General features: G+C 37.5%; 1 protein-coding gene across 1 annotated transcript in view; it reads left to right on the plus strand.

The window, feature by feature from the left end:
- Positions 1 to 367: 367 nt before the first annotated feature.
- LOC137058713 (CLIP-associating protein 1) overlaps positions 368 to 14,622 on the plus strand; it is a 95,915-nt gene continuing 81,660 nt past the window's right edge. The window contains exons 1-2 of the mRNA XM_067432102.1: positions 368 to 487; positions 3,558 to 3,990. Coding sequence (XP_067288203.1) covers positions 3,796 to 3,990 — 195 coding nt within the window. The 5' untranslated portion in view covers positions 368 to 487; positions 3,558 to 3,795. The remainder of the gene's footprint in view (positions 488 to 3,557; positions 3,991 to 14,622) is intronic.

Below are 14,622 nucleotides of genomic sequence, written 5' to 3' on the forward strand. Positions count from 1 at the left end.
CTATTACATTTAAACTTGTACAAAGTTGGGGGGGGGGGGGGGGGGGGGGGGGGCTGTGTATTTTAAGCTATTTGAGTTGCCGTAAATCTCAAGCAATGCTGGATAATGTAGTCTTCCAGTGAGCACCAGCAGTAAAAAAAACCTGTGTATAGACAAGCGTTAGGCTAGCCTACTACAGTAAAAGTCACGAACATTTCCATCTGGCTGTATAATGAATAAATGTTAATGCGGCTTGCCATACAGGGAGCTGATATTGAGTTGAACAGACAGCAGATGGCGCTTCACCAGCTCTCTAATAATGATGAGTTGAATTGAGCAGACAGCTGAGGGCGCGCGATCTCGGCTTTATCTGGCGCATGCGCAGTGTCATCTTAATGTTTGAAGCCGCACAATGGGCGGAGATATCTGCTGTTTCCTTCCAAATATCAACCGATGATCAACCCACGGGAAACGGTTCCCATGTAGAGGGTTTAGAGCGATATGCCAGGTACGTCCGTTATCAAATGAGCTTTTTCACAGCCCTTATCACACTAGTTGCGTTCTGACTCAGCTTGTAATGGCTGGGCTTTGCATGCATTATCAGTGAAAGTAGTTTATGCATAGGCTACAGGAGTATTGTGCCACACTGGATACATTCTTACAGTCATACATGCATGCAAAACAAACATTATACTGTGTCTGTGACATTGTAGTTGCATCGTTTATAGTGTTTCTTTCCATCTCGATCATTGTTTGCATGCGTTTATTCATTAGTCATCATGTAAACTCCGTTGGGTTGGTCTTCCTTTTTCATTTTTAAAAGTCACCCTAAACCTTTTACTGTACAATTAATGTTAGAGACTAAATTAATCTAGTATAGTTTAATTATGAGTTTGTTGATGCAATGTGAAAGAATGCATGCCCAACTGGAAGAAAAATAAGAAATAAAATGAGTGAAATGGTGTGTGTCACTTAAAAATACCATGGGAAAAACCAAGGTACTTTTTGTTAGTCATGTATAGATATGCAGAAAGTCGCATTCTTTCTTTTTTCTCCAGTAAAATATCTAAACATCATTAAAACATAATGTGTTTTGTCTTCTACTGGAATTTATTTTAACATAAACAAGTGAAAAATGTTTAAGACAAATGACACTATATGCTGTATACTAAATATACTAATAGCCTATTTACAACTATAATATCTTAATCACAGCAAGGTAAATGTATTTTATTTTATTGATGTTTAAGCAGCTGCAGTTAATATTTTTGCATGCACGTGTTATATTTTCTGTGCAAAAAATGCACGTGAAGTTTTTATATTTTAAAATAGATTTATAAACAGCGTCTTTTTGGGCCTCATGAGCTAGAACAACCAACATTCTTCACCGTTACCAAGCAACGATATCAAGACGCTAGCTAGTGTTGCTAATCTGTTTTACCGCATTTTTAGCGCGTAATACTCGTTGAGTTCCCCCTGAAAGGCTCGGGGTTTGTTTAGGATGTAAGTGTCAAGCAAACCGTCCTGTTTATACTGAGATCTGTTAGCCAGACAGCTGCTAAACAACTGCTCGGTGAAATTAAACACTGCTAAAGTTAGGTTAGCAATCACAACAGCTGCTTCATTAATGTTTAATGGGTGAACTGTGAATATCTTCAAATATAGGGTACATAAATGTCCTCACGTGACACATGAGGCAAGTTTGCATTTGTATCACAATACCGTGTTTATCATACCGTGAAATGTAATCAATACCAGGGTATTTTGATGTGGTAATCACAAAGGTATTGCCATTTGGTACTGTCACTGTACTTTTTGTTATTTGAACATTTTAAGTAATACTGACTGTGTTACATGTAAGTTGATAATTGAAAAAGTAGAGCCCATTATGGGAATTATAATAAAAACACAATTTACGTATTAGTTGCAGTTTATTATTACATGATACATTAATGTAAAATACAGATGAAACATTATACACATATCAATAGGCTATTTTAGTACCTCTCTTCCAACACAAAAACCTTTCAGTTTAATGGTATTCAGAACAGAACAAGAATGAAAAATAAAAGTAGCTATATATCCAGTGAACAATTTTTGGTTCCCAGAATTTTTTTTTTTAAGGTTTGTTTTTGGTTAGCCAGGAAAGTATTCTAAACAGAAGAATAGCCTTTGGTTTGTAGTATTTTATTCTAACATTATTCTAACATTATTCTAACGTTCCCATAACATTATTCTAATCTTCCCTTAGTGTTATTCTTATATTATTCCAACGTTACCTTAATGTTATTCTGTCATGTTCCTAATGTTATTGTAACATTGTGCTGATTTTTCCCTGATGTTATTATAACATTTCCCTGGCTAACACTATTCTGACGTTATTATAACATTATTCTGATGTTTCCCTAACGTTATTATAACATTTCCCTGGCTAACACTATTCTGACGTTATTATAACATTATTCTGATGTTTCCCTAACGTTATTATAACATTTCCCTGGCTAACACTATTCTGACGTTATTATAACATTATTCTGATGTTTCCCTAACGTTATTATAACATTTCCCTGGCTAACATTATTCTGACGTTATTATAACATTATTCTGACATTATTCTGATGTTTCCCTAACGTTATTCTGACGTTTTTCTGACGTTTTCCTAACGTTATTCTGTATTATTCTGACGTTTTCCTGATGTTATTATAACATTACTCTGATGTTTTCCTAATGTTATTCTGACATTATTTTGACGTTTCCCCGAATGTTATTATAACATTATTATTATGTTCCCCTAACGTTATTCTAACGTTTTCCCTAACATTATAACATTATTCTTATGTTCCCCTAACGTTATTCTAACGTTTCTCCTAACATTATAACATAATTCTGACGTTTTTCTGATGTTATTATAACATTCTGATGTTTTCCTGACATTATTCGGACACTATTCTGACGTTTCCTGATATTATTAAAACATTATTCTGACGTTTCCCTAACATTATAAAATTATTCTGGCGTTTTCCTAACATTATAACATTATTCTGGCGTTTTCCTAACATTATAACATTATTCTGGCGTTTTCCTAACATTATAACATTATTCTGGCGTTTTCCTAACATTATAACATTATTCTTACACTTTATTTAGTGTTTCACAATTTACATGTATTTACTATAATAATAGCTATAAATTATGCATAATGACCTGCAAGTAACCCTAATCCAAACCCTAGTCCTAACCCTATAGTAAGTACATGCCGTTAAATATTATTACTCAGTACTTAAGTGTATAATTACACTGTAACAAGGATACCTTAAAATGAAGTGTAACCGTACATATTTACACATCTTTTATCATAAATAAAACAGTAGTATGTGGATGCTTATAATCGTAATTAAACAAACCATATATTGTTTTTATTTATTGTTTTATTTATAAGAGTAATCCAAGCACATCAACAATCATATGGAAGATTAAATGTGATTACATTTGTCCATTGATATGTAATAGTGATCATTCAGTTTTTGGCGTTTTATAATACTTGGCAACACAAATGACCATTTTAATTTGCATTGCAGGACTTGACCTGAGATGTGGAACTGGACTTCGTTACAATGATGGACTGGCCGTTTGACCCGGTGTTCTTGCAGAAGGTTTTGAGCACCAGTGTTTAATCTGTCGGTTATAATATCAACACGTTACACCGTCTGACTTCCAGCGTCCTCTTGTATTCTGTTTTTGGATTATTAAGATCACCGGTTGTTTTCAGGCCAGTATTTGTGTGTTTATGTGTTCGTGGTCCGTCTTGACAAAGTCATGGAGCCCAACATGGAGTACATAGTGACGCAGGTCACGCAGAAAGAGGTTGGACGTCGGTTTCAAGTTGGACCGGAAATCATAGACTACATCCTGGACAGGCAGAAGTCACATGACTTGGAGCACGATCAGACCATGCTGGACAGGATGATGGACAGTCTGGCGACATCATGGGTCAATGCAAGTAATTTCAAGGTGAGAGAGTTTGTGAGAAATAGGACATTTTTCCCATTAGAAGCCGAGCAGAGACTGTAATTCACTAACCGTTGTTCTTGATTGCATTTGGGTGATGCACGTTTTTTTATACTTGATTTATAAGCGTGCATGAAGTAGTTTCAGGTTGCATTAGAGGTGCATAGCATCGGTGCAGAATTGATTTGCTAAATGTTGCAGCAGTGGAAATGATTGCTGAGGATGATAAAAGCATTTGTTATCATCTCAGGAAGGGCGACTCACTCCCGTTCTCACCAGTTCAGTGGGACTGAGCTTGAGTTTGTCTTTTCTGAAGCTTGAGTTTGAGTGGAAACTCTGGTTTATAATTTCACAGGACTGCATTTTTGGATGGCAGGCAGTTTGTATTAAATGAAAAACGCGGTTTATGCTTATAATTTACTGACATTGTGTGTATTTCAGTGGCCTGATGGAGTAAATCTGAACTGCTGTCTAGACGCTGTCTATGAAGAGTTTTACAGAAAGCATCTAAATGCATTTGGAGGAGGTTTTTGAATTTGGCATTGAATTCTTGTTGCTTATAATGTTTTTTTGCGTTTTCACTGCTTTATATTCTGATGCTTTAGCCAGAAAACAATGTTTTGTTTGAGAAACAATTTTTCTGCTTGGCATTTTTATTATTTTATTGATTTACCTTCAGCTTTATTTAAGCTCCCAATACTGTGCAACAGTCAGGTTCTGGTAGTAAAATCTCAAAAACATTCATTTTCTCCATAGGGGGAGATTTTGAATGATAATTTATAAACCTTTAAAGACAAATCTACTGCGAGAAGTTTTTAATCGATGGTATTTGCTTCTGTTGAAGCCGTCAGCCTGCATTAATTCAGCTAATTTTTTAAAATGCTAGTGCAATTCCTAGTAAAAACTACCTTACCCATGATGCTGTTCGGATTCCAACCAATCAGAGAGTCGAAAAAAGCAACACTCGTCAAAAGAGCTCTTTAGCTCCGCCCACTCCCATGAAGCACTGTGTATGACTTAATCGAGTCGATCTCTCTATGCTCTTAATATACTGAAATGTTGGTATATATATGCATATTTTGCAAGACATTTAAAATATATCATTTTTAATTTGATCGTTCTGTTTGCAATGATTCATGGGATTGTAGTTATTTCCCTCACTAAAGCTGTTCATTTAACAGTCTTTTCTTTTTGTCTGATTCTTGCAAACTTTTTGGCTTCAAATGAAAGTTTGGAATGTTGTGATTCAACTTTTGTTTTGCTTCTGTTATTTTAATTTATTTTATTATATTATAGTTTTAATAATAGGCATATTAGTACTTCAGATTATACTTTCAGGCATTTCTAATGTTTTTCATTGAATATTATTAGTTTATTCAATTACTGATTTTTTTTGTTTTGTTTAACAATGACAACACTAATTCTTCTGGAATATTTTCGATGCGATTCATCAAGCTCAGTAATGCCAAAAATGATTACTTTGTACACATAGTTCTGTCTACTTCATTGTGTGTTTTTTTGCAGGGAGCGCCTGTGGCTTAAATCACATTTGAAAGACAGTGTCAGTCTGTAAATGAATCTTTATTCTGCATCTGTCTTTGCAGCTGTTTTTTCTGGTATTCTCTCTTAACATCTGCTGCTAGATTTCACCCATGACCAAACGCACACTCAGAACTCAATGGAAAGATCCACATATTTCCACAGAATCTAGACTCCTGTCATTCCAAGGATACTATGAATCCCCGCCCACACCATGAATATTAATTTATGGTAATTTGGTTACACTGGAACTAGTAATAGAGTGCCGAAGTTCTGACGTCACTTTGTAGGCCAACCCGGAAGTTAGCGGCGCATGGGTTCCCTCGATCAAAAGCCTATGCATTTTCCCCATAGACTTTTGGACAATCGCAAAAAATAAGATCTGTGTTCAACAAAGAGTTATGACCCTTACACGTTTTGTCTATCAAGATAATCTTTACAAGTGAATCCAACATGTATACCGTTTGAAGCCTAAATAAAGCCGTCAGATATAAAATGCTAACGGTAGGCTATAAACGGACTACAGCACACAGTCGCGGATCTACGTCATCATCAAGCTTCCTCAAACTTTATTTAAAAAACACGTTCGCTCATTATGATCTGCGCTGTGTATGAACACTTATCCACTTTTTCATGAGAAATATTACCCATTCGTTTTTTCCAAAAATGTTAGAAACTAATTGGGTTTATGCGTGCCTCTCTGAGATTTGTTTTCGCGTTTGTTAATGTTTAATTTATTCTTTTATTATTTTGTTAGTTTATATAAAGCTTAATATTATTGTCTTTGTGATTAAGATTAGGCTATTATGCCTGATCATCGTGCCCCAAATAGACTTTAAAGAATCTTTTGAAGAATCTTTCACTGTATTATGTTTGATTGTATGTTTGCATACCATTTGCTAATTCGGCAAAAAAAAAAGTGCTTTTACCACCTCAGAAGCACTCACGACGTAAGCTATAGCCGTATCAATTTACAATCGTATGTCCTTTACCTTAGACGATTGATCATATATCGAGGAGAGAACCACTATAAATCTGGACATGTAGAACAGCGCAGCTTTCATTCGACGACTCGTGGTTCCATCTCAGGACAAAACACAACACTACAGTCTCTCCACAGAACTGAAGAACTGGTAATCGGTTACCTTAATATCACAGATTTCTGTGTATAACAATATTTGGAAACACCACTATTTGAAAGGACTAAATATATAACTATGTATATTAACTGAAAGGTATTTTTATTAAACATTTACTTACAGAATTTAAAAGTGAGTGAAACGCGGGCTAGAGAGATCTCCTGTTTGTCACGATGACGTCTAAAGTCCCGGCCAAAGGATGTAGTCCCTTTTAGCAACTTGTTAGTAACCGCCGTTTTTAAGACACAATAAAGTTTAAAAAAATCACAAGCAGGTTAGAACTAGTGTGTTTTATGTCATAGATCAAAACGTGAAAATATTTAGAGGCTTTGTTAACCACAGACCATATTTCAGGCGATTTAGCAAAAACCCATTCAAAAAACCCATAGACTTTTGAGCGAGGGAACCGGAAGTGCTAAAATGCTAACTCACTTCCGCGTTTTGGCCTACAAAGTGACGTCAGAACTTCGGCATTCTATAAGAGTGTGGGACGCTCTGTTTTTCCGTCACACAGAGAAAACACACTCATTTTCCCTCAAAATGGGTCTCATTCACTAATAATTGTGTGGATTCTTTCGTATTTGTACGCAGAGGAGAACTTTTCATGAAAAATCTCTGCCTGATTCACAACACGTTCGTACACACATGAATTTGTTCTTAGCGTCGTTCTGATGTTAGTGAATTTGGAGTATTCTAAATGAGCGGCCACGTGCACACACTCTAAAAAATGCTGAGTTCAAAAAACAACCCAAGTTGGGTTGAAAATGGACAAACCCAGAAATTGGGATGTTTGAACCCAGTGAATGGACCCATTCAAACAACCCAATTTCTGGGTTTGTTCATTTTCAACCCAACCTGGGTTGTTTTTAACCCAGCATTGTTTAGAGTGCAAGGTTAGTCATTTGCATAAAACACACCCAACCCATATAAGGGCTTTCCACCCAATCCATTTCCATATAAGGGCTTTCCCCCCAACCCATCTCCATATGAGGGCTTTCCACCCAACCCATCTCCATATGAGGGCTTTCCACCCAATCCATCTCCATATGAGGGCTTTCCACCCAACCCATCTCCATATGAGGGCTTTCCACCCAATCCATCTCCATATAAGGGCTTTTCACCCAACCCATCTCCATATGAGGGCTTTCCACCCAATCCATCTCCATATAAGGGCTTTCCACCCAATCCATCTCCATCAGTGGCGATTTCTTTAAGACTTCAAGGGAAGCTCGGCTTCCCTTATAATGTCACCAAATTAATGGTCAAATATGTACTATTGTATTAACATTTTATTGACTAAAAATGCGTTAGAAAACGTTCATCTCAAAGACGAGTTCGTTCAGAATCAAGTTACATATAGCAGGTCGGCTGACTTGATTTCCTTCTCATACATTCCCGCAGCATCAGTGCATTTCCCTATTGAAGCCCAGCGTCCATTGACTTCAATGGGGCTGCTTTGAACGTTTTTTTTCAGCGCTTCGAAACTAGACGGTCATTGGATAAACGCTGCAATTATGTCCCGCCCACGGACGCTCAGCGTCTCTGGGAGTGAATGGAGAGTGGGCTGGCCCGGACTCCGAGCTTCTGCGTGATGATTGGAGGGTCTGCATCTCCTTTTGACTGACAGCGATTCTGTACTATAAGGAATCACTGAAGCGCGCTCAGTCCCATCGCGGATTTCTCAAGTTCAGTCGAAATAAAAGCTGCTGCAACTTATTTCTTTGATATTTGCTTGGCGAAATTGCTTATTTTTCATCATACATTTCACACAATTATACACCACATTCCTTGTTTCAGTTTTACAGAGTTTAATATTTTTTTATAGCTCTGCTGGCCATTGAGAGGACACTGGTCAAGTCACTTGAAAAGACTCCTAGTTGGTACGACAGGGTCAGAGACCATTTTCTTGAAAAGGAACGTAGGGCAGAATTTACTTTTAAATAAATAGACAATTTTATGATGTAGGCCGAAAATGAGCTTCCCCTCTCTGACAGACCAGTAGCCGCCACTGATCTCCATGTAAGGGCTTTTCACTCAACCCATCTCCATATTAGGGTTTTCCACCCAACCCATCTCCATATTAGGGTTTTACGCACACACTTTCCTTTCCATACTAGTTCCTACAATAAACACCTTTTATACAGACCCAGATTACAAAGAGTGCATTAGCCAGCTGTTCATTCACGTATATCTGCGTTATTCAGAGAAACCTCACAGCTGAAGCTATAATGCAGGTTTGAGTGTCTTATCTCTTTAAAAGTTAACAGCCAATCGCTGCAAAGAATTTCAAATTGTTGCCATAACAGTACTTGACATTAAGCTAATTATTGTATTGGTCTGAGGTTGGTAAGGGGGGCGGGGCCTTATTTTGAGACTTGCCTAAAAAAAAGGTAGGTGCTGACATATCAAATATTACTTCTCAATAATAAGGTTTGCTGTATTTGTAAGGCTGTACAATTTGGCTACAATTTGGTGTTATATATCATTATGGCTAATTTGGCTATAAAAATCATTAGATTATATTTTAGTAAGATAAGATATAAGATGCAGAATTACAATAATAACATGTATGCCTCTTAATTTATTTTCAAACGTGAAAGCGTTAAACTTGTATTTTTTTCTCTTTTGTTGGTAAGCACTTCCAGGGGCGTAGCCATCTTTTCAGAAGTGAGGGGGACAGAAATGTCGTAATACCCTTTTTTTTTTGGACCAATATAATTTATCACATCTCTTGCTTTTAATTGGGCAAGATATCAAATACACTGCTGAACAATAACCACTAATTAATATCTATAATATTATTCTCCTATTTTTTTTGCCAATTTTATGATTGGTTTATATACTACAAACAATTGTGCATTAAGATTCCATAGATTTTATGCAATGTAAAAAAATATAGATATATTCTGATGTAAACCATGCTGTTCTCCATGTGAAGATATAGTAAAGTGTGATTTATTCCTGTGATCAAAGCTGAATTTATCGTCATTACTCCAGTCTTCAGTGTCTCATGATCTTTCACTAATCACTCTCAGATGAGGATCTGATGATCAACACACATTTATGATTATTATCAGTTTTGCTGCTCAAGGTGCTGCTTAATTTTTGTGGAAACCATCTAAACATTTGTGGTAAAATTAAAAAAGAGAGAAATTAATACTTTTATTGATCAGGCATGCATTAAATTGATCATAAGTGATATTTTTAATATTAAAAAAGATAATGTATTTAATGAATGCAAATAAATGCTGTCCATTGAACTTTCTATTCATTAAAGAATCCTGAAAAATAACATGTAGGCTATCGTGGTTTCCACAACATTTTTAAGCAGCACAACTGTTTTCAACACAGATAATAATTATAAATGTTTCTTGATTATAAAATTTTTTTTTATATCTTATATCTTGATTATATCTTGATTATTATATCTTGGTTATAACGATTAGTGAAGGATCTTGTGACACTGAAGACTGGAGTAATGATTATAAATTCAGCTTTGATCACAGGAATAAATTACTATATATATTCACATAGAAAAAAAAGCTGTTTTAATTTGTAATAATATTTCAAAATAGTACTGTTTTAACTATTTTTGATTACATAAATGCAGCCTTGGTGAGCAGAAGATACTAAACATTAAAAGCTGCATTATTCATATAGCCTACTTTATTGTCAATAAATAGCCTACATTGAGATGACTTGAAAAACACAGATAAAGCATATATTGTCGCAATCGTCTGATTGTCGTCGTCACGTTTCATCACTCATAACGATTGTTTTCCTTCAGCTCAGCTCAGCTAGGCTACAGCTCCAGAGGTATTACCTCTACGAATCCGCTTTTGGACTTTCTGTGAGAGCGCGCCCTCCTCATATTTAGATTCGAATAAAATTACAGGTCCTGCATAGATAATTTTTTGTCTCTGAATTTAAATCTTGATGTATTCACTTTGGTTTCTATGTAAATACATTTGCCCGTGACCTCAAGAAGCGCGCTCTCAACCGAGATTAGAGAAAGCTGTTTTTTAGCGTCCCTGTTAACTTGCCCGCCCTCGCGCAGGTTCGAATCCCGCTCGGAGCGGGTCGACTAGGATCGGTGAGACCCAGTAAAAGTGCGGGGGACGAAAATACATTTTATTAAAAGTGAGGGGGACACGTCCCCCGCGTCCCCCGCGTAATCTACGCCCATGAGCACTTCTCACATCAGTCTAAAACCTTCTTCCTACACTGAGAGAGATCATGTATCTGTGTGGGCTTCAGTGGCCTGCTGGAGAAGTAAGTGATGATTCAGCCGGAGAATATTAAAATAGCTCACTGACTGTGTGAAGAGTATTTTAACCTGATGGTTGTCTAATGGTTTTGTCAGTTGACTAACTGGAGGAGATGTATAGAAAGTCACTTGAATAGCAGGAGGAGTTAAAGGGTTACTTCAGCGATTAGCATATGGCTTTGTATCAGTAGAAACCCTGGAGTATATTCAAATTATTGTGCTTTTCCCCCTCATATCTCCCTGAGACAAGAGATTTATGAATTTTATTTCTGGAAAAATTCCTCCTATGATGCAAATTGACGATTTTTGCATCATAGGAGGAATGTTTGCCCAAAGGCTAAAGACTACAGCCAGCAGAGGGAGCCATTTCCGCATGTTTTGAACCTGCTCATGGGGGATGGGAGATCACACTCAGCTTGCAGGGAGAGCTCAGCTGGCAGCTACAGGCACTCATTTAAACGGAGCTATGGTGAGCAATGTAAGTCTTTTAACTTCTCAAATTAATTTCTATGAAAGTTAAGCTTGTAAAGGCATGAACTGAAACGCGCCAGACTGAACTCGCGTTGTGAATGTATGCCGCGAGTGTAGTCGCGATTACCTCAGCTCTCATCACTCGTGCAGTTAGTGCTCAGTGCTGTGATACTCGCGCGGTGACTCACTCATTATATTGAACAGATACGTTCAGTTTTTAATTGTAGTGTCTCCTCTAACTGAGTCACTGTAATCAAGTTGGTGGCGTTGGGAATGGCACAGGGCAGCGAAGCATTCTGGGAATTGTAGTCTTTCATCCCCATGGGACAAAAATACATTTTCTGTCTTTTCTCAGTCTAGAAGGCACCAAATTCAAAAATAATTTCACATTTCTACTGCATTGATGACCCAGTTTAAATACATATTCATCTTCCCAGCGCTGAAGTACCCCTTTAAATTAGTTTATTTGATTAGCCAGCCAATGGCGTGTGATTAGGGGCGGGGCTAATTTCTGTTTCTTTGTATCTCTTTGTATTTCTGTTTGACCATTGGCAGGAGTGTTTGGAAACTGAACAGTTGTTGTTTTGCAGTTGTGTTTCTTGATGCTAGAAACTAGGATAGTTCACCCAAAAATTTAAATTAGCCCATGATTTACTCTCTCTCAAGCCATCCTAGGTGTTTAAGGCATTCTTCTCTCAGACGTTACAATCAGAGTTATATTAAAACACGTCCTGGCTAATCCAAGGTTTATAATAGCAGTGAATGGGAGCTAAAAATTTAAAGCCCAAAAAAGTGCATCCATCCATTATAAACATACTCCACACGGCTCCAGGGGTTAATAAAGGCCTTCTGAAGGGAAGCCATGGGTTTGTGTAAGAAAAGTGTCCAAAAAATGTCCAGACAAACTGTAACTGACGCAATGATGACGTACTGTAAACATTTTGAACTATGAGAGGTGTTACACTGTCTCCTAAACTCTGATTGTTTCGTCTGAAAGAATAATGTCTTATACACCTCGGGTGGCTTGAAGGTGAGTTAACAATGGGCTAATTGTCCCTATCCCTTTAAAGTCAAGATTGTGGGTGTTTGTGAGGGACAGAATTGTGCTGACTGTGTTCAGTTGGTCAAGATGAGGACAATTTTCACATTTGTGTGTAAGCTGTTTTGTGTCACTCCGGATGGCCCCGGTCTCAGTTTGTGTGTGTGTGTGTCTTTAGCTCCTCCAACTGCACGGCTGCCTCCATGAGCTCGACTGTTTTCAGAAAGAATCGGTACAGTGTATCTGTCTTATAAAAATATGACTAAACTAAAGACTCTTTGGTGATATTAAGGATCTATACTACTCTATAGATCCTCAAGATTAACATGAGACTGGCAGAAACTGTGTGTGTTATGTAGCCTTTAAACCATTTATGATCTTTACGTCCTTCGGATGAGACGTTAAACCGAGGTCCCGACTCTCCCTGGTCATTAAAAATCCCAGGATGTCCTTCGGAAAAAGAGTAGGGGTGTAACCCCGGCATCCTGGCCAAATTTGCCCATTGGCCCCTGTCCATCATGGCCTCCTAATAATCCCCATATCCTGATTGGCTTCATCACTCGGTCTCCTCTCCACCAATCAGCTGGTGTGTGGTGAGCGTTCTGGCGCAATATGGCTGCCGTCGCATCATCCAGGTGGTGCTGCACATTGGTGGTGGTTGAGGAGATTCCCCCCTTCAATGTAAAGCGCTTTGAGTGCCTTGAAAAGCGCTATATAAATCGAACAAATTATTAAAATTATTATGTGTCTATACATCAAAGACACAGCAGTTAGAATACAGGAGAGTAGTGAAATAACAATACAATAAAATAACAGGAACCAGATTCACTTCACAATTGCGCATCCACACACATGTTGGTCTATGTGGTTTACAGGGACTCTCCATAGGCGTAATGGTTTTTATACTGTACAAACCGTATTTTCTATCCCCTTACACTGCCCCTGCCCCTAAACCTACCCATCACAGGAAACATTCTGCATTTTTACTTTCTCAAAAAAACATCATTTAGTATGTTTTTAAAACTATTTGAAATATGAAGACATTTAAAATGTCCTCATAAACCACATTTATAGTGTAATACCAGTGTAATACCCATGTAGTTATACAAATTTGTGTCCTCATAAACGACATAAACAGGCTCACACACACACACACACACACACACACACACACACACACACACACACACACACACACACACACACACACACACACACACACACACACACGCATACATAATACATCATGGCATGATCTCTGGATAACTCTCGATTCGCTATACGTTGTTGTTGTTCACATTATATGCACTTATGTGCCGATTGCCAACAAAAAAAAACATTTGATGCAGTTTTACTTACTCCCTTCGGTTTCGACTCATGACCGGGAACAAACACACACACACTTGCAGAACTGCATCCACTGTTCCCTTAACGCTGGTTATTTGAGAAGATGAACAAGGTGATCTTTCTCTCACACTAGAACACACTTCTTTAGTGACATTGTTGATTTGATTTTGAGTTGATTTAAAAACACAACGCCGGCTTTCGTAACCCGAACAAAGCTCGTTGATTGACGCGCTCTTTTTGTGAGCCTGTTTATGTGGTTTATGAGGACACAAATTTGTATAACTACATGGGTATTACACTGGTATTACACTATAAATGTGGTTTATGAGGACATATCAAATGTCCTCATAATTCAAATGGCCTTAAAAACATACTAAATGATGTTTTTTTGAGAAAGTAAAAATGCAGAATGTTTCCTGTGATGGGTAGGTTTAGAGGCAGTGTAAGGGGATAGAAAATACGGTTTGTACAGTATAAAAACCATTACACCTATGGAGAGTCCCTGTAAACCACATAGACCAACATGTGTGTGTGTGTGTGTGTGTGTGTGTGTGTGTGTGTGTGTGTGTGTGTGTGTGTGTGTGTGTGTGTGTGTGTGTGTGTGTGTGTGTGTGTGTGTGTGTGTGTGCTGCCCAGACAAATAATTCTGCCCTTTATGATGTCACACGGCCAAACTCGAAAAAAACTTTCCTGAAAAAATCCTGAAGGAGTGTATTTTGCACAGAAATACTCTGTCATATGTCCATCTAATTTTTTTGAATATTTTGTCCATGTTTAGCATGAGAGTCAACTCTTTAACAGTGTAAATAAGTCAGAATGCATTAAATAGCCCC

The sequence above is a fragment of the Pseudorasbora parva genome, chromosome 22 (assembly GCF_024679245.1).
Source record: "Pseudorasbora parva isolate DD20220531a chromosome 22, ASM2467924v1, whole genome shotgun sequence".
Lineage (NCBI taxonomy): Eukaryota > Metazoa > Chordata > Actinopteri > Cypriniformes > Gobionidae > Pseudorasbora > Pseudorasbora parva.